General features: G+C 41.5%; 1 protein-coding gene and 1 pseudogene across 4 annotated transcripts in view; both read left to right on the forward strand.

The window, feature by feature from the left end:
- GRAMD2B (GRAM domain containing 2B) overlaps positions 1 to 11583 on the forward strand; it is a 121396-nt gene extending 109813 nt beyond the window's left edge. For all 4 annotated transcript variants that reach the window (XM_006056365.4, XM_006056364.4, XM_006056366.4 and 1 more), the window contains exons 12-14: positions 1728 to 1832; positions 5970 to 6063; positions 10350 to 11583. In XM_006056365.4, coding sequence (XP_006056427.4) covers positions 1728 to 1832; positions 5970 to 6063; positions 10350 to 10391 — 241 coding nt within the window. In that variant the 3' untranslated portion in view covers positions 10392 to 11583. The remainder of the gene's footprint in view (positions 1 to 1727; positions 1833 to 5969; positions 6064 to 10349) is intronic.
- Positions 11584 to 12290: 707 nt separating this feature from the next.
- On the forward strand, positions 12291 to 23687 carry LOC112587071 (annotated as a pseudogene).
- The last annotated feature ends 1724 nt before the right edge of the window (positions 23688 to 25411 follow it).

The following is a 25411-nucleotide window of genomic DNA, read 5'->3' on the forward strand; positions in this document are numbered from 1 at the left end:
AGGAGGCACATGAAAAGGTGTTCAGCACTGCTAATTATTAGAAAATTGCAATGCAAAACTACAGTAAAGTACCACCTCACAGCAGTCAGGATGGCCATTGTTAAAAAGCCCAGAAATGCTGGAGAGTGTGGAGAAAGGGAACCCTGCTACATTGTTGGTGGGAATGTAAACTGGTGCAATTACTGTGGAAAACAGTATGGAGTTTCCTCAGAAAACTAAAAATAGAACTACCATGTGATCCGGCAATCCCATTCGTGGGCATATCTCCAGACGAAACTATAATTCAAAAAGACACATGCACTCCTATGTTCTTAGTAGCACTATTCACAGTAGCCAAGACATTGAAGCAACCTAAATGTCCATCAACAGATGAATGTAAAAAGATATGGTGTATATACACACACAATGGAATAATAGCCATAAAAAAGAATGAAGTAATACCATTTGCAGCAACATGGATGTAACTAGACATTATCATACTAAGTAAGTCAGAAAGACAAATATCATTCTGATATCATTTAAATGCAGTCTAAAATATGACACAAATGAACCTATCTGTGAAATAGAAACAGACTCATGGACACAGGGAGAAGACAATGGCACCACACTCCAGTCCTCTTGCCTGGAAAATCCCATGGATGGAGGAGCCTGGGGGGCTGCAGTCCATGGGGCCGAACAGGGTCAGACAGGACTGAGCAACTTCACTTTCACTTTCACTCTCATGCATTGGAGAAGGAAGTGGCAACCCACTCCAGTGTTCTTGCCTGGAGAATCCCAGGGACGGGGGAGCCTGGTGGGCTGCCGTCTATGGGGTCTTACAGAGTCAGACGCGACTGAACTGACTTAGCAGCAGCAGCAGCAGCATGAACACAGAGAACAGACTGGTAGTTTCTAAGAGAGAGAGGGTGGGGGGATGAAGTGGGAGGTTGGGGTTAGCAGATGCAAATTATATACAGTTATAAAATATAATTGTATAGGAGAAACAACAAAGTCCTACTGTATAGGACAGAGAACTATATTCAATATCCTATGATAAACCACAGAATAATACAAAAGAATGTTGAAAAAATGGAAAATATTTTAAAAGAATATTAAAAAATAGTATTAAAGACTGTTTCTAAAAATATAAATATATGTATAACAATCACTTTGCTGTACAGCAGTAATTAACACAACACTGTAAATCAACTATACTTCAATTTTTAGAAAAGTCATCCCCTTCAATAAAAACTTAGGCATTGACTTTTTTTCACTCCCCCCCTCAGCTTCCACTCTGTAACCAGTTGTTCTTCTGAAAATAGCCTGACCCAGTTCTAGGCTGTTGTTCCTCACAACCGAGGAGGATGTGCCTGGTTTGGTTTTCAGATAAAGCTGGGGATTTGTCAGTCACAAGACCAGACACTCCCTGGCCAGGACTTCCTACAGTACCTGGTGGGAGGAGGAGCCCCAGCTTGACAGTCTACATTGGCTGGCTTTGAGTAAGACTCCTAAATGGCCATTATTTGTAAATTGAGGGACTAGAGAATTAATACCCTAGTTGTAAAGTTTGGTGCAAGCATCAGTCTGTTGAAAAAAAAAAAAAAATGACCTTTTTAAAGTCTCTGTAGCCAAGTTATTTTGGTAAATACCTTGCCTCAAATGTACAGAGTTTACATTTATTACTTTAGGAACATCAATCAGGCCCTGGCCGTTAACCGATTGATGATTTCTCTTTTATCCCTTTCCAGCATCTGTGCACTGATCATCTCGACCTTCTACATGAGATACAGAATTAATACTCTGGAGGAGCAGCTGGGGTCACTAACCTCCATTGTGGACACCCATCAGACTGAGTAAGACAGTTCCCTCCAGTGCTGTCTTCTGCTTGCTTTTCACATTGGTATAATGTTTGACCTGAGCATGGCATCCTTCTGGCAAGCATTAATTGAGGATACATTCTGTATGAGACATTTTGCTAAGTGTACATGTAGAAAATAAAGAGGTAGGTGGGCCCTGGAGAAAAAAATGAATGACCTGACTCTGCATGTTTTTGAGTTGCTATAGTGTTGCCAGCAAGAAGGCAAGAAACAAGCCTAATTTTACATTATCTTGTTCTCTTATCCTAAGCTCCATTGTGACCTTGGCCCATTTATTAAAATATTCAAGTTTATCTTCGTAAAATGGCAGTGAGTCAAGTCATTCATAAAAAAGAAACAATTCAAGTAACTCAGCACATTTCATCATTTATAGCTCTTTATAGGAACTCACTTATTTACAAAACTCTTGACCACTATGCAGATCCATGTGACCAGTAATTAGCTGAATGTGTCTGTAAAGATTTTCTACCACAGTATTTTTAATAGGCCCCAACTAATTAAATCTATTGACATAGCGGTCTTTCCTATAAACCCATTTACATGAGGATTTTGACACATTCCCTAAAAAGTAAAAGCATACTGCTAGCTGAAGTTTTAAAAGTAGAGATATTTCTTTATACAGTATGTACCATGTGCTAGAGACACTGTTGCAATAGATACTTTGACACACCAACAATGTTCTCTCATTATATCTTCACCATAACCCTATAAGATAGGTGTTATTCCCTCTTTTACAGATGAGAAAACTGAGACTCAGAGAAATAGTTTGTAAAAAAAAAAATAATAATAACAGAATCAGGATTCAGGTCTATATGACCATAGAAACTTAGTCTCCCTGTGGTTCCTTGCATGTAAGGAATAGCTGAGAAGTGAGTCACTATATTTTCATTGTGTATCAGAATCATCTGGACAGCTTATTAAATAGACTGCAGGGCCCATTCTCCAAGTTTCTGGTGCTGGTCTGGGGTCTACACTTTAAGAACTAGTATGCGATACCATTCTGGGGCCTTTCTTGACATTCTTTACAGTTACCTAAAAGTTTTGTTCTATGGCTTATGTGTATGCTGTTACACAGATTATTTTTGTACCATGGACATACATTTGAACCAATAAGAAGAAGTCTAATGAATGGTTTAGGATAGATTTATACCCTGCCCTTACTCTCTCCCATGTTGTTCAGAATGTTAATAATACACCTAGAGCTAGGAGGTGACTCTACATTACTGTAAACTGTTAGTATTAGTTCACTATCATATAAGTGATATAAGTGATTTTATTAGGGAAATGTACCTCCTGTCCTGTTATCATTTAATTAACTTGGTGACAATGAGGGGGAAATTCTATTAATGAAAGTCAAATGGAATATTTATTCTACTATTTAGTCAACCCAAGAGGAGGTAACAATCTGAAAAACAATCATTTAAAAGGAAAATCACAGAGGTCACATATGACATGAGGTCAGGGAACATCTATGATGGGAAAGTGTTAATAGAGTATTTAACAGAACCTGAATTTCCTCTGTATCTTACTTCATCCAGGGTCATCCATCCATGCTGCCCAGGTAGCTAAATCCACACTTGTAATCTGCTTTCATTGGTACAGAACCATTTTTTTTAATATATACATTGTACTAACTTTGTTAGTGGGTTCACAGCCTGTGGACTATCAGAATTTCATGTGGATAAATCAGTACCTTGAGTCTCAGATCCCTTGTTTAGAAACCAAAAGATTTCACCAGGTACTTCCCTGGTGGTCCAGTGGCTAACACTCTACACTCCCAATGCAGGGGACTGGATTCAGTCCCTAGTCAAGGAACTAGATCCCACGTGCTGCAACTAAGACCCAGTACAGCCAAATAAATAAATAATATATATATTTTTAAGATTTAAACTCAGTTTCCTTTCTGGGATATAAGACTTTGATACTATGGATCAAGGTTAAAGAAAAAACTGTTTCACCTCTGCTCAATGAAAAACATGTTTGCTTTCTTAACATTTAGATAATCATCAATAAGTTACCAAGTATCTATGGCTCAAAAATGGATCCTATGTAAAATAAATTAGACCAGTTAATGCCATCTAAAAACTTCACAGCTTATAACAAGCACATGAAAAGATGCTCAACATCACACATTATTAGAGAAGTGCAAATCAAAACTACAATGAGCTATCACCTCACACCAGTCAGAAATGGCCATCATCAAAAAGTCTACAAACAATAAATGCTGGAGAAGAGGGAACACTCTTTCACTGTTGGTGGGAATGTAAATTGATACAGCCCCTATGGAAGACGGAGAAGGCAATGGCACCCCACTCCAGTACTCTTGCCTGGAAAATCCTATGGACAGAGGAGCCTGGTAGGCTGCAGTCCATGGGGTTGCTAGGAGTCGGACACGACTGAGCGACTTCACTTTCACTTTTCACTTTCATGCATTGGAGAAAGAAATGGCAATCCACTCCAGTGTTCTTGCCTGGAGAATCCCAGGGACAGGGGAGCCTGGTGGGCTGCCGTCTATGGGGTTGCAGAGTCGGACATGACTGAAGCGACTTAGCAGTAGCAGCAGTAGTATGTGACCCAGCAATCCCACTCCTAGGCATATACCCTGAGGAAACCAAAATTGAAAATGACACATGTATCCCATTGTTCATCGCAGCACTGTTTACAACAGCTAGAACATGGAAGCAACCTAGATGTCCATGGACAGATGAATGGATAAAGAATTGTGGTACATACACACAATGGAATATTACTCAGCCATAAAAAGGAACACATTTGAGTCAGTTCTAATGAGGTGGATGAACCTAGAGCCTGTTATACAGAGAAGTAAGTCAGAAAGAGAAAGATAAATATCATATTCTACACATATATATGGAATCTAGAAAAATGGTACTGAAAAAATTATTTACAGGGCAGCAATAGAGAAACAAATAGAACAGACTGATGGACATGGGGAGAGGGGTGGAGAGGGTGAGATGTATGGAAAGACTAACGTGGAAACTTACATTACCATATGTAAATAGGTAGGCAACAGGAATTTGCTGTATGGCTCAGGAAACTCAAACAGGGGCTCTGTATCAACCTAGAGTGCTTGGGGAGGGAGATGGGAGGGAGGGGGATATATGTGTACCTATGGCTGATTCATGCTGAGGTTTGACAAAAAACAAAATTCTGTAAAGCAACTATACTTAAATTAAAAAAAAAAAAACAAAAAAAAATCTTTACAGCTAAAATTAAATTACAACCAAGAAACAGAGAAAACACAAACCATGGTGCTTGACCTTAACATGAAAATCTGATCAATGGTTTTTGAGCAGCTTTCCAGGAAAATGTATACATATCTCTAAATGTCCTACAGTTTTAGCTGGTATAGGACCCCAGTGGACCCCAGAGTAAGAGCCCATGCCTTTAACACTCGAGTGGTAAATAGTGAATACATCAGTTATATTACTAGACAAGGGCAATTAACATTTATATGGCAGGTCTCAAGGAAGGAAATACAGAAGTCACATACATCAACAGAAATTTGATTACAGACAGGCTCCTCTCTCCATGGAATTCTTCGGGCAAGAACACTGGAGTGGGTTGCCATTCCCTTCTCCAGGGGATCTTCCTGACCCAGGGATCGAACCTGGGTCTGTTGCATTGCAGGCAGATTCTTTACCATTTGATCCACCAGGGAAGCCCAAACATTATGAAAGTTCTAGTGTAAACGATTGCTTCTCCCATAAACAGTACTAATATGACTGAGAAAAGCAATACTCTTTAAAAATGCGTGCCATCATGGACAGAGAGAAGGTATCAGCGGTTAATAAAAGGAGTCTAAGAAACCACATGCTGGAGAATAATTGATTCTTGTTTGGAAGCCGAGGTACAACACAGCCACTTAGACAAAAATAGCTTAAGAGATTTCCAGCTGATCTTTGTAGAATTAGTCTCCTAAACATCTAGTCTGGAGTTGTGGATTACTGCAGGGCCTTTCTGATGTTAGCAGGTTAAGTGCACACTGTCTTCTATTATAACCTAGTTTTCTGTTCAAATAAATTTAAAATGTGTTCATTCCACTTGTTTCTTTGCCATTCCTGCCCACAGTAATTTTTCTCTTGGTTCTTACAGACAGACAGCACCATCTGGCCTGGGGTCACAAGTACAGTTAAACGTGGAGGCCTTGTGCCAAGAGCTTACAGCTAACATAATGAGATTAGAAAAGGTGAGTGCTTTCTTTCCTGTGTGGGGGCAGTCACTATACTTACTGCCTCAGTCAATCAGTTCAGTCGCTCAGTTGTGTCCGACGCTTTGCGACCCCATGGACAGCAGCACGCCAGGCTTCCCTGTCCATCACCAACTCCCAGAACCTACTCAAACTCATGTCCATTGAGTCAGTGATGCCATCCAACCATCTCATCCTCTGTCATCCCCTTCTCCTCTCACCCTCAATCTTTCCCAGCATCAGGGTCTTTTCAAATGAGTCAGCTCTTCGCATCAGGTGGCCAGAGTTTTGGAGTTTCAGCTTCAACATCAGTCCTTCCAATGAATATTCAGGACTGATTTCCTTTAGGATGGACTGGTTGGATCTCCTTGCAGTCCAAGGGATTCTCAAGAGTCTTCTCCAACACCACAGTTCAAAAGCATCAATTCTTCGGCGCTCAGCTTTCTTCACCATCCAACTCTCACATCCATACATGACCACTGGAAAAACCATAGCCTTAACTAGACGGACCTTTGTTGGCAAAGTAATGTCTCTGCTTTTTAATATGCCGTCTAGATTGGTCTTACTGCTTGGTGACAGTTTTTATGCTAAGATTCCTATGAGCAATGTGTGCAACTTACGACTATTTATAACGTCAATACATGCATTTTGACCCAGAATCCTCTTTCCTGCTTCTGCTTTGGGACACAGGTTTATGTTGGTACTATAGGTCCCCCACCACCGTAGGGCAGGGGTTACACACACATGGGTGTGCAACAAGCCATTGAAATGACTAAACCTCGCCAGGGGATTTTCCACAAAGAAATAGGTTTCAGCTCATTTTCCTTGTTATTAATAGTAGATTTTGTGGTTTTCCTCCTTGGTTAGAAATTATTCTCTTGTCCTAGGCCCCAAGGATAAGTGATATCTGACATGGAGCTCCAGGGAGGGACACTGTAGGGGGAGTGTCCTGACCAGAGAGGTGGAGCCTCAGCTCCACCCAGGCTGGTTGTCACCGTACATAAAATATTTGCATTCAGTCTCTGTAGATGTCATTGTTTCCATCTGACAAAATGATCAAAGTTTCAAGTTAACTTATTCAAGGAGGCAGAGCCAGAAAGTTGACAGAGCTAGAATTTGAGCCAGGTCTGACTCCCACATTTGTCCTGAGAAGCCCTCTGCTTTACTGCTCCCCAAAAATCCAACCTTATGCTTGGGGATAAGGTCACTGAAGAGTGAGGCAAACAGGAGAAGATGGTGGGAGCCAGAAATATCCTGAAGTTAAACCTTGTTAACATTTCTTCTCTCTCCTTTCAGCATGTCTATCCCTTCCCATCTGATGCTTTGGTTTTGATCCTTATCTCAGGAAAGGTTTAGTGAATTATTCAATTCTAATTGCTGCCACAAATGCTTGGTATTTGGTGGATTTCCATAATAGTACAGTTATGCTTACTTGGGAAGAAACATAAAACACAAATGAGTCAAATTAAGTTTGTCCTGTGATACCAAATGGTATCTAGCACTTAACCACTTAAGTATGGAGAGCAAAGGTGTCCCCAGGTTTCTATTCTAAACCAAGGCATGACAGATAATTCCCACTGAATCACTGTATCAGTGGGCAGACTCAGACATTTTCTCTTTTCGATCCATAATCGAGCTAGAGAAGGTATGGAGTAGCAACCAGAACTGTTTTCCTTTCTAAAACATTAGTTGCTAGAATTGAAGATAAAATTTCTTTGATGAAATGCTTAGACATGTTTAGAGCTTCCCTGATAGCTCAGTTGGTAAAGAATCTGCCTGCAATGCAGGAGACCCCAGTTCAATTCCTGGGTCGGGAAGATCTGCTGGAGAAGGGATAGACTACCCACTCCAGTATTCTTGGGCTTCCCCTGTGGCTCAGCTGGTTAAGAATCTGCCTGCAATGCAGAAGACCGGGGTTTGATCCCTGGGTTGGGAAGATCCCCTGGACAAGGGAAAAGCTACCCACTCCAAAATTCTGGCCTGGAGAATTCCATAGACTATATCACAAAGAGTTGGACCTGACTGAGTGACTTTCACTTTAGACATGTTTGACTTCCGTGCTGACCTGGAGAATGGAGTGATAATTTTCTCTCTTGTTCATGCTGGCACATGGTGATGTTCTTTGGACTGGGAAGCATGCAGAACCCAGCCACCCTCTTGTGCATTTCTTCCCATTCTCCTGTGGATCCTGGCAGGGACAACACTTTCTGTAATGAGGGACAGGAAAGCAGGAGAGATAGCTGGCCACGTCTTGTGCAGAACCCAGCCACTCGGCTAGGGTGCCAACATAAACCTGTGTCCCAAAGCAGAAGCGGAAAGAGGGGATTTAGGGTCAAAATGCATGTGTTGACGTTACAAATAATAAGTTGCACACATTGCTCATAGGAATCTTGGCATAAAAAAGTCACCAGGGCACACCCGTGTGCTTGTTACTCAGGTTGTACCCCCCAGCCCCGCCCTCCCCAGAGGCAGGCTGGTGATGACTCAGCAGTGCATGGCGGAGGTGGGGCAGCTATGGGGAGGTAGGACCACGTCTCAGCTGTTTCCACTCAACACCAGCAACTCTCTTTTATTCTCCCGCAGGGACTGGTCATGTCTCGGCCTCCTGATCTGCCTGCTTATATCTTACCCATTTCTGTTCATGGCATCACTGCCCTTTCAGTCATTCCTGTGGGAAATGGAAGAATATTTTAACTCCTTCCTCTTTTTTTACTTGCACAAGACTTTGTTCACTAATTAGTCTATCTTCAAATGTCTCCTCAGATTCTCTAATGTAGACACCATCTTAAGCCATTCTGGCCCCCTCCCACATCCTAGACCGAGTGTGAAGTCAGATCTCATGGTTTATATTTACATTTTCCTGATTAATACTGTGGTTGAACATCATTTCATATATATATATATTCTTCTTATGGATTTCCTTTTGTAAACTGCCCATTTATCTCCTTTGTTTTACTTTTGGGGTTTTTGTCTTTGTAGGCATTTTACATATTTTGTATATCAGTTTTTTTTTGTTTGTTTGTTTGTTTTAATCATTTCTTTTTCTCGCTTCCCACTCCTGCTTTTCCATTTATCTTTGGTCCGATGGGATAGGTAGGGAAGATGTAAGACTATGGGGAATTAAGGCAGTGCCCTCTACAGGTAAAGAAGTAAATACTTATTTTCTTAGTACTGGAAGTGGCATTAATGTCAAAGCAGTACCCACTCCAGTATTCTTGCCTGGAGAGTCCTGTGGACAGAGGAGCCTTGTGGGCTGCTGTCCATGGGGTCACACAGTGTCGGACATGACTGAACCGACTTAGCATGCATGCATGCATTGGAGAAGGAAATGGCAGCCCACTCCAGTGTTCTTGCCTGGAGAATCCCAGGGATGGGGGAGCCTGGTGGGCTGCCGTCTATGGGGTCGCACAGAGTCAGACATGACTGAAGCGACTTAGCAGCAGCAGCAGTGCAGAAGAAAAAGCATAAACTTTTTTATGGAGTCAGTTATTTGTTCTTTTCCCTACTGTGCCACCTACTGTGTGACTAGTCTTGTTATATAGTGTCTCTAGCCCTTACCTTTGCGTAGAAAACCTGCCTGTGTGTGTGAACGTGTGTGTGGTTAAGGTGAGCATACATGAAGTTCCTGGGACATACTTATTAGACCTCCTCCTCTCCATTTACTCTGTGGATACCAGTAGGACATCACAGAATATTCTTGCAAAAGAAGACTATGTTCTCTTTCTCTTGTTCCACAGAGTTCCCTAGTCCCTTCACAGTCTTGACCCTTAAAAACACCCTGCTCTGGATTCTTTCAAATTCGTTTACCCACACATTTACCAAACCCATTTTCAATGCCCAACACTATCCTGTGGTCTTGAGATCCACAGATAGGCAGTGTCCTGTGAAATTCTGTCTTCTGGGGAATGTTATATTGTGGTTTGTCCGATTCAGACCATCACATGGGCTTTGTCAAGGACAGTTTCCCATTGCCTCTGAATGCACTTGGGTCACACCTGGTGTGGCCAAGGTTTTTGTTCTATTTCTCTTAGTCTCTACTGACATTGTCACCTTTGTGCCATTCTTTCATTTTTTGCCCTGTCTTTTTTCATTTTAAAGTGGACTGTCAAACAGTTTTGTGCCATGATAGTGCATTTATTTGCCTGATCTAAATTTAACCCATGTGTAGCTTTTAATTCAAGGTAGAAGAGATTAATCTCAAGCATTATATGAACCACCGCAAATACGCCATTACTGTATACTCCACTCTATGGACTAACAGGAGCTTTTCTCTCTATTATTTCAAGATACAAAACAACTTACAAAAGCTGCTTGAGAATGGTGACTGAAGCTCGAGCCACGCAGTACCTCGCACTTCCCTTCAAGTAGGTGCTCCCGGGGTGTTCTGGTGGAGTGCTCCCTGCTGGCCAGAGGAGCTAGCGGGCGGGCAGCCTCGCTTGCCCTTGGAGGTCTCAGGCTCAGGAAAGGGAGGAATGGGGAATAATTCTGGTTCCTGTGCAATAAAAGTTGACCTTGACTCTCTGAGGAAGTTTTCAGTGCTGCTGCCTGAAGAAAACAGACCCGTCTCTGGAGGTCTCAGAAGGGCCCGGCGGACACTTGGATGATTGTGGTTTGGCAGGTTATTGTGACTGTGTCAGCAAACATATTCCACTCCAGCCTTTTCAGTCCTACCCATCAGCCTTTTCTCTCATGTATCCACCCCCACCTTAGCCAGCCTTCAACGGAAGGGATATATCATGTGCCAACAAACTCGATGCAGGCCCTTAAAGAATTTGCCATGACTTTTCAGAAGGGCAAAAAAAAAAAAACAACTCTGATGGACAAACTTGCTTCAAACAAGTAGCATTTGAGTTTTGGGGTTTTTTCCCTTTCTGATGTTATGTTCTGGTTTAAGTTACGTGTGTATCTTAATGTCTCAGCTGCGTATTGGCAAGAAAATCAAGCAAAGCTGATTAAACTATCCCATTTTATGTTTTGTTTTGTTCCTCTCATTAATACTTAATAGGATTAATTCTCACCCACCCCAAGGCAAGAATCTGTGAGACTTGAGACTAAGGTACTAAATTTATACTGACTTTGAAACCAAAACTAATCTTTAAACCAAAAAATATAATAGTGATTTGATACTGGATGGAAGATACTGCATTTTTAAGATTGTAGGTGGACTGTGTTTGTTTCGAAACAGGATGTCTATAATTAATGGTGAAACCCATCAGCATGATGATAACATGCTTTACTCTTTTGCTGACTAAAATATATAACTGGTAGTTTGCTAACTTCTATTTACCATATGGGTTGGCTGGTTTTTATTAATAATTATTTAGGTACCCTAAGATTTGTTAATATAAAAGATACTCTGTTTATCTATAATGCATTTTATAATCATTTCTATGAAATGTATTTTGTTTAATCAGATAAGCTAATAAGTGAATTGGTTACATCATTTGTATTTGTTAGCCTAGTGGACAGGAATTGTGCCTGGTGCACCCCTGGCTTTTAATAAATACTCATTGGTTTAAATACCTTGCTAACACTGTCTTTTGTCAGTCTGTAAATTCTTGTAACTAAGACTTTTTAACTGCTTTCTATCTGCTTCTCATCCCTCTCTACTACTTCCAAATCACCCATACTTTTTTCCTCCCTAGTATTCACTTGCAAAAAAATTGATTTAAGTTCTTATGTTACAACAATACAGGGGAAAGAAAATGAGCTTTGTTATCAGAACATCAATGCATGATTCCTGGATCCACATTTTCGAATTATGTGACTATAAGCAAGATATTTGGTTATTTTGCCCCATTTTGATGAGGATAAAAGTACCAAGTGAAAATGTCATTGTGAGAATTAAATGTGATAATCTTTCTAAAGCTGATGGCCTGTGGGGCAAGACATATACTCTTTTAATAGGAACCATATTCATTTTTTCTTAAAATGTTTGCATATCTGACAGTCCGGTGTTATCAAAGTTCTACGTCAGTGTTTTATAGTTAAAACCATTAAAGATTCAAGAGTGTCAGCCTCCTCTGGAGAGAAATTTTGCAACTGTGTGAGGAGCCTTTAAAAGTTATTTCACTAAATTAGTAAGGCTATCCAGGAATTTATCCCAAAGCAATAAGAGATTTCCTCAAAGATTTACATACAAGAATATTCTTTGAAGCCTTAAGGGCAGAACATTAGTGACATCTACTGAATAGTAGCAGAGCACTTAAATTATGTCACTGTTTAGAATGGCGTTGTCAAAAATTGGCATAGAAAATAGCATTAAAAAAGGTAAGCATTATGGAGATAACGTGGAGATAAGAGAACTCTCCTACACGGTTGGTGGGAATGAAGATTGGTGCAGTCACTATGGAAAACAGTATGGAGATTCCTCAAAACACTAGAGCTACCATATGATCCAGAAATCTGACTCCTGGGCATATATCCAGACAAGACTCTAATCCAAAAAGATACATGCACCCCTATGTTCGTAGCAGCACCACTCACAATAGCCAAGACATGGAAACAAGCTAAACATCCATCTACAGATGAATAGATAAAGATGTGGTCCATATATACGGCGGACTACTGCTCAGCCACAAAAAAGGATGCTATTTGTGCAACATGGATGCAACTAGAGATTATCATACTAAATGAAATAACTCAGAAAAAGAAAAATTCCATATGATAAAAATATGACACAAATGAACCTATCTTCAAACAGACTTACATAGAGAATCTGTGATTAAAAACATACTATTTAGGTGAATAGAAATTACCAGTCTTACATATGGAAAGGAGACATGATTATTGATCTCTCAAGCTGTGTGAATGTTGAAGATATTTTCCTAAATACACACAACACTCCAAGGCATTTCCCAGCTATTCATTTATGTAGTTCTTTAAAACCATCAGTGAAAAAAGCTGAGTGCAAAATTATATGGCAACTTCTACATAAAAACATTCAGCTTTTTGGACAAATCCCTGGAAGGAAATAGAAAGTAATGAGAATACTTGTGTTATTACAGTGGTGGAATTGTGAATAGCCAGTAATCTCTGGACCCAAGCAGTATAGGCTCATTCTTGGTCCTGGCCAGGCAATGATCCCATTGGCCTTTCACCCTTTCTCCATACAAAGATTGTGACTGTGAACTCTATTCCTTTTTGTCTGCACATCCACGGGCCACAGTAGGAACTAACAGAAATCTTCCCCAGGACCTAGCGCTAGGGATTGCTTGCCCCTGGATGAAAGTGACCTTAGCCAGATGGCTTCAAGGCAGTAGGAGAGTAACAGTTTTGCTGGCTGCCAAAGGAATGTTTGTGCAGTTTTGTCTAACCAGCAGCATCCTAACAGTACTTCAGTTTTTTAATATTTATTTATTTTTAATTGATTAATGATTGCTTTATAATATTGGTTTGATTTCTGTCATACATCAACATGAATTAACCATAGGTATACATATGTCCCCTCCCTCTTGAACCTTCCTCCCATCTCCCACCCATTCCCACCACTCTAGGTTCTTACAGAGCCCCAGTTTGAGTTCCCTGAGTCATACAGCAAATTCTCATTGGCTATCTATTTGCATATGTTAGCGTATATGCTTCCATGCTACTCTCTGTTCATCTCACTCTCTCCCACTGAACCCCAACCCTTGTCCGTAAGTCTGTTCTCTGTCTGCATCTCTACTGCTGCTTTGCGAACAGGTTCATCAGTACCATCCTTCTAGATTTCATATATATGCATTAATATACAATATTTGTTTTCTGATGACACGTGACTCTGTATAAAAGGCTCTAGGTCCATCCACCTCATTAGAACTGACTCAAATGTGTTCCATTTTATGGCTGAATAGCATTCCATTGTGTATATGTACCACAGCTTTTGTATCCATTCATCTGTCGATGGACATCTAGGTTGCTTCCATGTCCTAGCTATTGTAAATAGTGTTTCCAGTTTTTAACATCTTTATTGAGATATAATGTATGTATATAGTAAACTATACATGTTTAAAGTACATGTTTTAAGTATATACCTGTGAAACCATCACAGAATCAAGAAACATATCTATCACCCCCACAAGTAATTTCTCTGGGAGCACTCTCTATGCACCTCTCCACAGCCTCCTCCCCAGGCAACCATAGATCTGCTTTCTGTCTCTATATATTACTGTATTTTCTAGAATTTTATATAAGTGGAACCCTAGAGTCTGTACTTTTTTGTCTGGATTCTTTTATTCAAACTAATCCTTGTAAGATTTATCTACTTTTTGCATGTTTCAGTAACTCATTTCATTATTTAATAGTATTTCACTGTATGTATAAGTAAATGTATTTACTTATATTTTCTTATACATACAGTGAAATACTGTATATATCTTATTACTTAATACTATTTCACTGTATGTGTGAATATATATATTTATACATATAATAAAATACATATCAGATCAGATCAGTCGCTCAGTCGTGTCCGACTCTTTGCGACCCCATGAATCGCAGCACTCCAGGCCTCCCTGTCCATCACCAACTCCCGGAGTTCACTGAGACTCACATCCATCGAGTCAGTGATGCCATCCAGCCATCTCATCCTCTGTCGTCCCCTTCTCCTCCTGCCCCCAATCCCTCCCAGCATCAGAGTCTTTTCCAATGAGTCAACTCTTCGCATGAGGTGGCCAAAGTACTGGAGTTTCAGCTTTAGCATCATTCCTTCCAAAGAAATCCCAGGGCTGATCTCCTTGCAGTCCAAGGGACTCTCAAGAGTCTTCTCCAACACCACAGTTCAAAAGCATCAATTCTTCGGCACTCAGCCTCTTCACAGTCCAACTCTCACATCCATACATGACCACAGGAAAAACCATAGCCTTGACTAGACAAACCTTTGTTGGCAAAGTAATGTCTCTGCTTTTGAATATGCTATCTAAAATATATATATATATATATATAATATACATATAATGATATATATATATAACACAAATTGTTTACTCTTTAGTCTATGGATAAACATGCAGGTTGTTTCTAATTTTAATTTATTACAAATAAAGCTGCTAAGAACATTTCTATAAAGACTCTGTGTAGATATAACCATTCACTTCTTTTGGGTAAACACCTAGGAGGGAATGGCTGGGTCATATGGCAGGTATATGTTTAACTTGTTAAGAAAGTGTCAAACTTTTTCCCAAATGTGCTGCTAAACATTAGCATCAGCAAGTCATGAGAGTGCCAGCCCCTCTGCATCTTCAACAGCATTTGGCATGATCAGTCTTTGAAATTTTAGACTTTCTACTATAGAAATTTTAGACTTTCTACTGTGTTGTGGTATTTCATTGTTGCTCTAATTTGCATTTCCTTAATGATTACCAATGCTGAGCATTTTTTCATGTGCCATTTGACATTATTTGTATACCTTCTTTGATAAGAAGTCTTCTACCCATTTTTTAAATTGGGATGTTTACTTATTAAGTTTTGAGAGTTCGTTAAATATTCTAAATAAAAGTCCTTCATCACACATGTGATTTGCAAATATTTTCTCCCAGACTGTGGCTTGTCTTTTCATTCTCTTTATGTCTCTCCAAGAAAGCTTCTCTCCTCTCCAATGCTCTGCTCTGCCAACTCTAGCCACCTGGGTTTTCTCCTACCTCCTCATTCTGCCTGGGTTCCCTTCCTGCAGCCTGAACATTCTCTCCAGGAAGTCAGCTGGAACAATCAGAGAACTCACCTCCATTGTTTCTCTTCTCTCAGGATTAACTGTCCTTTTGTGCCTAATCTGCAGCATCTTGAAAACCATTGTTTATACATTTTTTCTGGATTTTTTTCATTGGGATGATATAATAAAAATCAAATGGAAATTCTTTGAAAATTCCCAGAGCAGACAAAACCAATTTAGACATAAAAGAGAAATTCAATGTAGTTTATTTTATAAGACTCAGTTGACCTGGGTCATTTCTTCTTCATGCTTCTGGAAATCATAACCAAAACTTGAAGTGTTTCCTAAGGTTGATATGAGATATATATCCTGACCAATTTTCCCTATCAGTTAGGAAAATCCTAATATGATAACCAATAACAGAAAATTAAACAGTTACTGCCTTTCCACTATTTGGAGAAGGCAATGGCACCCCACTCCAGTACTCTTGCCTGGAAAATCCCATGGACGGAGGAGTCTGGTGGGCTCCAGTCCATAGGGTCGCTAAGAGTCGAACACGACTGAGCGACTTCACTTTGACTTTCCACTTTCATGCATTGGAGAACGAAATGGCAACCCACTCCAGTATTGTTGCCTAGAGGATCCCAGGGATGGGGGAGCTGGTGGGCTGCCGTCTATAGGGTTGCACAGAGTCGGACACGACTGAAGCGACTTAACAGTAGCAGCCTTTCCACTATGTAAGTTGCTCCATAATATACCCCTGAGCCTCGCAGCATGAGCCTTGTTCCATGTTTGGGTTGAGTGCTCCCAATTCATGGACTGTCTTTTCGGTGTGTGCACAATCAACTTCTACTAATGACCACTTCAGTGGTTCACTGATTTTACCTCAGTTGTTGCTGAACTTTTGACACATAGAGACGGCAAATCTAGTCCGGGTTACTCCGTCTAGAGTGGAAATGAAATTCCCACACCAGAGAAATTTGATCTCAAGTACTGTGAAATAGGTAGAAAGAACTGTTAACTTGAACACACCCCCACACCATACACAAAAATAAACTCAAAATGGCTTAAAGACTTGAACATAAGCACGATACCATAAAACTCCTAGAAGAGATCATAAGCAAAACATTCTCTGACATAAATCGTAGCAATGTTTTCTTAGGTTGTCTCCCGAGGCAATAGAAATAAAAACAAAAATAAGCGAATGGGACCTAATCAAACTTATCAGCTTTTGCACAGCAAGGGAAACTATAAACAAGATGAAAGACAACATACAGAACAGGAGAAAATATTTGCAAATGATGTGACTGACAAGGGCTTAATTTCCAAAGTATACAAACAGCTTATACGATTCAACAGCAACAACAAACATCCCAATCCAAAAATGAGCAGAAGATCTAAATAGACATTTCTCCTAAAAGAAATAAAAATGGTCAGAAGGCACATGAAAAGATGCTCAGTATTGCTGAGTATTAGAGAAATTCAAATGAATACTACAGTGAGGTACCAGCTCACACTAGTCAGGATGGCCGTCATTAAGAATTCTACAAATAAATGCTGGAGAGGATGTGGAGCAAAGGGAACTCTTCAACACTGTTTCTGGGTATGTAAGTTGGTACAACAACTATGGAAAACAGCATGGAGAATAGAGTTACCATATCATCCAGCAGTCCCACTCCTGGGCATATATCCAGACAAAACTGTAATTCAAAATGATACATGCACTCCTATGTTCATAGTCAAAACATGGAAACAACCTAAATGTCCATCAACAGATGAATGGATAAAGAAGATGGGGCACATATACGCAATGGTCTACTACTAAGCCATAAAAAAGAATGAAATAATGCCTCTTGCAGCAACAAGGATGCAACTAAAGAGTATCATACTAAGTGAAGTCAGAGAAAGACAGACAAATACCACATGATGCACAATATCACAAAATATGATACAAAATGAACTATCTGTGAAACAAAAACAGAATTACATATATAGAGAAGAGCCTAGTCATTGCCAAGAGGGAAGAGGTAGGGGGAGGGATGGAGTGGGAGGTTGGGGTTAGTGGATGCAAGCTATTATGTATGGAATGGATAAAAACCAAGATGCTACTGTATAGCACAGAGAGTTATATTCAGTATCCTATGATAAACCATAATGGAAGAGAATATTTTTAAAAAAGAATTATATACATGTATAACAACCACTTTGCTGTACAACCAAAATTAACACACTGTAAATCCATTATATTTCAAAAGAATTGTTAACTTGATGATGTAACTGAGCAGGGTCCTATGAAGCCTTCTCAGAACAAACTCCAACCTCCCCATGTCCTCTGCCTGTCTCTTGTCTGTAGAAAAACCTTAACCTCGTAGGCATTCCCTGAGTTCCAAAGAGTAAATTTAATCAGAGAACTGAGAAAATGCAGAAAGGAAGGGAAAACAGTCAAGCAAGACGAAATAAAAGTTCAGCCATTAAACAAAGTCAAGGACCTTTTGTTCCTCCTCAAGGGCTATGGATGAAATTCTGAGTCATGTCCTCTGAGCTATTTTGCAGATCCTGACACCACCACCAAGTGGAAGAAGTTAACTGTATGCTGCCCACAAGCACAATAGAATCCCAATCCGTTGGAACCAGAAGGTTGATGATGTTGACTCTCAATTACCTCACCATCAGCCAATCAAAAGAATGTCCGTGAGCTGATCACACACCTCACAACCCAGTCTTTAAAAACCTTTCCCTAAAAGCCTTTAGGGACTTTGGGCCTTTTAAGTATTAGTTGCCTGGACTCCTTGCTTGGTGCAATAAAAGCTGCACTTCCCTTCACCACGACCTGGTCCATCAGTAGATTGACTTTACTGCAGCAGGCAAGTGGGCCCAAGTTTGGTTCAACAACTGTGACAGTAAAGGGAATCAGAACACAAAGACAGCATGGAAATAGCAAACCCAGGTTTGGAGGGAACAAGAGTCAGGTGGCTGAAAATATCCGAGCTTAGAAGCTGGGGACAGGCTGGGTGGAGCTGAAATTCAGCTTTCTGCAGAAGGGGCACGTCAGGGGGCAGTAATGTATCAGAGGGGGCATAATGAGGCTAGTTCTGCAAATGCTGGATAAACTGCAAACTGGATCCACCTGCTGCTCCAGAACAAATTGCCAGTGCCAAGCCAAAGCCATGAGAATAAGATAACACTCACTGTAACAGGAAGAAGTTAAGAAACCGGAACGAGGCGCAATCCGTTCTTCCTGTCCAGCCTCACAGGCTCTCCCTAGAGCCCTATGTTAGCAGAATCTAACAGGGAGCAGCTGGCAAAACAGAAATATGGTTTGAAAAGTTGCAACTTTAGCAGCACAAAGCAGAGTGCGAAGGAAGGGCTTTAAGCTAAGAAAGAATCCCTTAATAATGGCTATGAGGCACCCCTCGGGCTATGCAGCATCCATACACATCCCTTCTATAGACACCTGAACTCTCACATAAGAAACACAACTTTGTTTCTAACAGGATGCAACTCCACTTCATGCAAAGGAAGACAGCCTCATCCTTAACCGAAAATGATGAGAAGCAAAGTCCTGACACTGGTTGTATCCACTTCTGTGATACAGCAACTTCCACAAGCTACTTGGAGATCCAGACTACCTCCTCCGCCCAACCTCCTCCACCTCCTCCATGAGTTCCTTACTTCCCCCCTCCCAGCCCCGACCCTCCCCATGCACAGGTGTTTGGTAGTTCAAAGCCTCAGTGGTTGAGGTGCCTCAGAAACAGGCTAAGAACTCAATATGCTCCACAGTGCACGTGTCTGTGCTCAATGACAGCTCCCAACTCAATGAGTTCTTCTGGGGTGGGGAGGTGACAGTCCTCTGAAGTGTCCAGGGCCCTGTGAATCCTGCCACCTTCTCTGATCCCCACACCATCCCCTTGATGAGCCTGGGCTCCGGTCCTTGTTGAGTCCTGGTTGCACCAGCAGCTCTCAGAGAAGAGGGCTGCAGAAGAGGAGGGGCCTTGAGGTGTTGAAATTGCCAAGGGACCATCCCCCCACCCCACACCCTCACCATCCAGCTCTGCCCACCTTTAACTGTGGGAGCACCGAAGAGGCATCCAGTGCCCCTGCCAAGGCCCCCTCAGTGAGGCTGAACTTGCCCTCTTGGACTGCTTTTCCAAGGAAGAAGATGCAAGCCTCATGCCTACCCGCATCGGTGAGTTGGCATCGATGTGGACAGAGTCATACAGGCTGAATCAGGGTCTTGGGAAACAGGAGGTCAGGGAGAGGAAAAGAAGGAAAGGCCCACCCTTGCTGATCTGAGCTAAGCTTCAGGGCTTCTCACCCAGGGCTGCAGAAGGAGAAGGCAAGCCTGCAGCTCTGCAGGGTTACCAGGACGGCATGCACACGCTGACTCAGGGAGATCCCAGTGCCCCGTCCTCTGGTCTCAGGGAGGGTGTGAAGAAGGCAGCCGGCTACCTGAAGCACCGGAGGCAATCCCACACCTGCACCTGTCCCAACAACTCCCCCCCAGGAAGGAGTGGCTCCTTCCCCAGGGCGCTAGCACCGCCAGCCACCTCCTTCTCTCTCCCTGGTATCTGGCCCTGTCCCCAAGTCTTGTAACTCCAGGAGACATTTCTGTATGTTACTGGACCAAGGATGAGCAAAATAAAGAATTCAAAGCTCCCCAAAGAGTTTTAATTTAAAATAAATCAAATTATTTTTCATTATCCCTCAAATTTGGTCATAGTGCCATCTGAATATTCTGCTCTCTAGTGACTAAATTGTAAAGCTAGCCTCCAACAAAACAGTGTAGAATATTAAGGGGTAGGAAAAAGAAAAAAATTGTTACTATAAACAAATATTAATACAAATCATACAAATATACACACACATACACACAGGAAACAAGAAAATAGGCATAGCTGCAATAGTCTTCATTTTTGTAACTAATCACAAAAACAAATTTATAATTTCCTTCCATCTTCCACTACCCTTTACATCTTTTCTTTGACCTCAGAAAGAACCTCAGCTGATCAGAATTCTTTACCTGGCAAGGCGACTCAAATCTTTATTCCTGAAGGGTCTGAATTCCCAGCGCCTTTCTCTATCTTTCTTCTCCCCACCACCTTTTGTTGGTAGTGGTGGTGATTGTGTTTTGGCTCAATGGCATGAACAAACCAAACTAGATATTTGGCCGTCTTAGCTTCCAATTCAATAGAAACACATTTGTCCATTCGGACAAACATTTGTCTGCTCCAAACCAGCAGAGTTCAAAACTGTAGGGTTGGGGGGCAAGAATCCCACAAGTAGATTATTATTAAATAGTAATAGTGAAAGGAAGACTTCCCTGGGGGTCCAGTGATTAGGAATCCGCCTGCCAGTGCAGGGGACATGGGTTCAATCCCTGGTCCGGGAACCACACGCTGCATGGCAACTAAGCCAGGCAACTACTGAGCCCACGTGCCCTCGAGCCTGTGCTCCTCAAGAAGAGCAGCCACCGCAGTGAGCAGCCTGAGCACTGCAACAAAGGGTAGCCACAGCTCACTACAACTAGAGAATGTCCACACACAGCAATGAAGGCTCAGTACGGCCAAAAAAAAAAAAAAATTAATTAGTTTTGGAAAATATTGAAAGGAGATACACTTAACTCCAACCTTGACTCTTGGACCTGTGCCTATAGGAGAGGCACGCATATGTTAGTTTCTTTCTTCACCCTATGCTTTCAGGGTGTCTCTTCTAACTGGTAGCCTAACAGGCCCTTTACGAGGCCATGCCCTATCTTATTAAGCCAGCAGCTTCTGAGTGATGGAGTATGTGGCAAAAAAAAAAAAAAAGAAAGAAAAAAACAGTGGATTCTGTGGGCACTAGCCCTCTGCTGAAATTCTGTATCATGAAATGAGTTCTTGATCAGAAGCAATGTGGCATGCCGTGAAGTCACCACGATGGTGAGTAAGGCAGAAACATGGACAAGGAAGGCAGATCCATATCAAGAACACATATCTATTCCAAAGAGAAATCTTTCCCCTCCATGTTGGAAGAGATCCCAAGCAACAAACAGTCTTGCCACCAAGTTGATGGCTGGTCCACAGAGGAATGACGTTATATCAAAGGTTGTTGCCAGGTTAGGCACTCAGATGGAACATCCCTGGTGAAGGGAACTTTGTGTGGTTGAATCTAGAACAAAACTTCATAACTATCAATATTCATTCTCTATTTAAAGATTAACATCAGGAGAAGGAAATGGCAACCCACTCCAGTGTTCTTGCCTGGAGAATCCCAGGGACGGGGGAGCCTGGTGGGCTGCCGTCTATGGGGTCACATAGAGTCGGACACGACTGAAGCGACTTAGCAACAGCAGCATTCTAATGTTTAATTACAGTTATCATTACCAATGCAGTGGGTACCTCGTTGGCTCATGACAGATCAACAATTATGAAAGGAAAGTCATCCTTATCTGCTTCACTGTTATCGCAATAGCTATGCTCTGTCTAAACCCTTATTTCCTTAATATTTTTCTTTACAATGACTGACTTCTTAAATGTCTACCATAATCTCATGCTAAATTAATATCCACAAAATTATTAGTTTTTGTAACATTTTCTGCAATAAATCATTATCTAATAAAAAATAAAAAATAAAAATAAAGATTAACATCTGTATGCGCTATTTTACAATAGATTAAACAAGGACTCTAGCCCTTAGTGTCGCCCTTTCAAAAAAACAGAGATAATCACAGTTTCCGGTCTGCCTCCCCACCAGCATTGAACTTGCTAAAACGCTATTTATTAAGTGGATGCCTAGTTGAGCAGTCAGTCCGAGATGGTCAGCTGTCAGGGAAGTGTGAAAAAATTTTCCAGATTGCTTGGCTTTGCATGGTTCTGCTGGCTACTTCAGGAGAGAAGAGCAGTGAGTGAGCCAGCTGCATCTCTTCCATGGCACACTTCCTCATTTTCAAGGCTGTGGCAAATTTCCATTCAAGGGTTAAAGCTGCCCATGGGGAAATTAAACCATTTCTTGCTCAACAAAGAAATAAGGACAACAGCTACATGATAATGCTGGGGCTCTGACACGCTTGATCTGTATAACGTTGCGTTGGAGGGTGTGATACGCTGCTGGCTTTACAGACAAGCACATGTGACCCAATTTGTTGGCCACACAGTGATTCCAGAGAGGCAGAGTTTACTGACAGAAGAAAAATGAAGGCAGAGTACTGACTGCACAATCCAAGCCGAGTGGCTGCTGAACAGAATACAATGCTGTGTAAATCCTGAAGCCATCCCGGAGTAAAGAAAACTCAGTAACAAGGAGAAAGAAATACTAGAAATGAAATACTGGGTGATTTCCACTTGCATCTCCCCCCAAATTTAGTTACCTTTGGTAACTAAAATAGGCATGAGCTCTATTTTCTTAGTACTACTTAAGGTATGTATTTAATTTTCTTAAATTCCCTTAAACAACGTAATTCTATGGTTTTGATTTTAGGTTGCAAACATTTAAAATCTGCAGCAGTAAGTTCTCGGTTTTGCCAGTTCTTTTACTGTCATGTAACCAACGACGTTTGTATGTGGATTTCATGTTACTTTCTGTGTATTTAATCATGAAATTTAATTTTGCATACTTATTTGTAATGTTTCTTTTAAATAAAAGTGACTAATTTTGTTGATAAGAAACAGGGGGAATAAATACAGTCTCAGTCTCCATCTGGGCTCAAATTCCTCCCCATGAGCAGAATCTGACTAGCAATCTTGATAAAAGTAGCAAATAAGCTCTGGGTCACCATACACATCCTTTCTTGTCATTGTTGTTTAACTCTTAGGAATCCTTAAGAGAGGTTTTCAAGTGGATTTTTACATCCTTCTGTATGAATAATGAGTAGTATATGATATTGATGCTTTCCTCCGACACTTTTCTTTAATGCGAACATGAAATTCAACTTAAGGCAAGTCTGTTTTGCAGGCTTGTGACTGTATGATCTTACTGCCCAAATGGATTTTTAAATAAAGTTTTATATATATATAAAAAATAACACAGTCTATGGACTTTTTGAGGGGACTGAGCTTCCTTAAGACTCCTGATCGTTTTCCTTGTACTTTCAATATTAGTTTCAAAGAACAAATACTATGAAAACAGGTATCCAAAAATGAGATGAATTTGGCCTAAGAGGCAACTGTAAACCTTTCTGAGCAATTGATTCATTTCTCCATTTGAGGGACAGATAATTAAATTGGGTGGGAATCCACCTATGTCAAGTTGTAGTCTCTAGAAGAAGGGTTTAGTCAGGTAAGGAAAGAACATGCCTGGCTCCAGTCAGAACTAGACCCTTCCATTTCTGCATGGAGCCTAAATGAAGGTTAACAGTTTGCTAGCTTCAGATGAAGATGGCAGAGTGGGAAGACCCTGGGTTCACTTCCTCCCATGTGCACAGCAAAATTACAACTATTTACAGAGCAACTACTGATGAAAACAACCTGAAGACCAGCAGAAAACCTTCTCTACAACCAAAGACATAAGGAAGGAACCACAATGAGACGGGCAGGAGGGGTAGAGATGAGGTATAGTCAAGGTCCACATCCCTAGCCAGGCAACCCACAAACAGGAGGGTAATCCCAATTGCAGAGGTTTTCTCAAAAGAGGGTTTTGAGCCCCACATTGGGCCCCCCAGCTCAGAGTCCTGCAATAGGAAAACAAGTCCCCAGAACATCTGGCTTTGAAGGCCAGATGTTTTGGGAGAGTCAGAGGGTTGTAGGAAACGAGCTCCATTCTTAAGGGCTCACATGAATATCTCATATGCTCAGAGACCTAACTCAGAGGCAGTAATCTGAAAGGAGCCTGATCAGACCCCTTCTGAGCCTCCCAGAGTGGGAGGAGGCAAATGGGATTCCCCTTGGGACATAAATACTAACAGCAGCCATTTGAGAAGCTTGTTCTACCACAAGGACACTGGTCCTACCAAGTGCCATTTTGGAGTCCTCTCTCCAACCTGTTAGCACCAGGGCTTACCTGCCCACCAGCTGGGTCAGAACCAGTCCTGGAAACCCTAGACTGCATAGCCCCCTTACATCTGAACCCAGCCCTGTCCACCAATAGGCCAGCCCCAGCCCCAGGGTTCCCTGGGATGTGCAGCCAGCAATGCCATGACCCTACCCTACCCAACAGCAGGCCAGCAGCTTATGTATGAGGCAGGGCCTGGCAGCCAACCAGACCAGGGCCCAGCCCTACCTACCCGTGGGCCAACAGTAGTCAGCCACACCACAGCAGATGGACCCATACAGTCCGTGCAGGGGCAGCACTAAGTTCAGTTCAGTTCAGTCACTCAGTCATGTCCAGTGGTTTGCGACCCCATGGACTGCAGCACGCCAGGCTTCCCTGTCTATCACCAACTGCCGGAGCTTACTCAAACTCACGTCCATTGAGTCAGCGACGCCATTCAACCATCTCATCCTCTGTCATCCCCTTCTCCTCCCACCTGCCTTCAATCTTTCCCAGCATCAGGGTCTTTTAAATGAGTCAGTTCTTCACATCAGGTGGCCAAAGTTTTGGAGTTTCAGCTTCAGCATCGGTCCTTTCAATGAATATTCTGGATTGATTTCCTTTAGGATGGACTGGTTGGATCTCCTTACAGTCCAAGGGACTCTCAAGAGTCTTCTCCAAAACCATAGTTCAAAAGCATCAATTCTTTGGTGCTCAGCCTTCTTAATAGTTCAACTCTCACATCCATACATGACAACTGGAAAAACCATAGCTTTGACT

Source organism: Bubalus bubalis, chromosome 9, assembly GCF_019923935.1.
Source record: "Bubalus bubalis isolate 160015118507 breed Murrah chromosome 9, NDDB_SH_1, whole genome shotgun sequence".
Classification (NCBI taxonomy): Eukaryota; Metazoa; Chordata; class Mammalia; order Artiodactyla; family Bovidae; genus Bubalus; species Bubalus bubalis.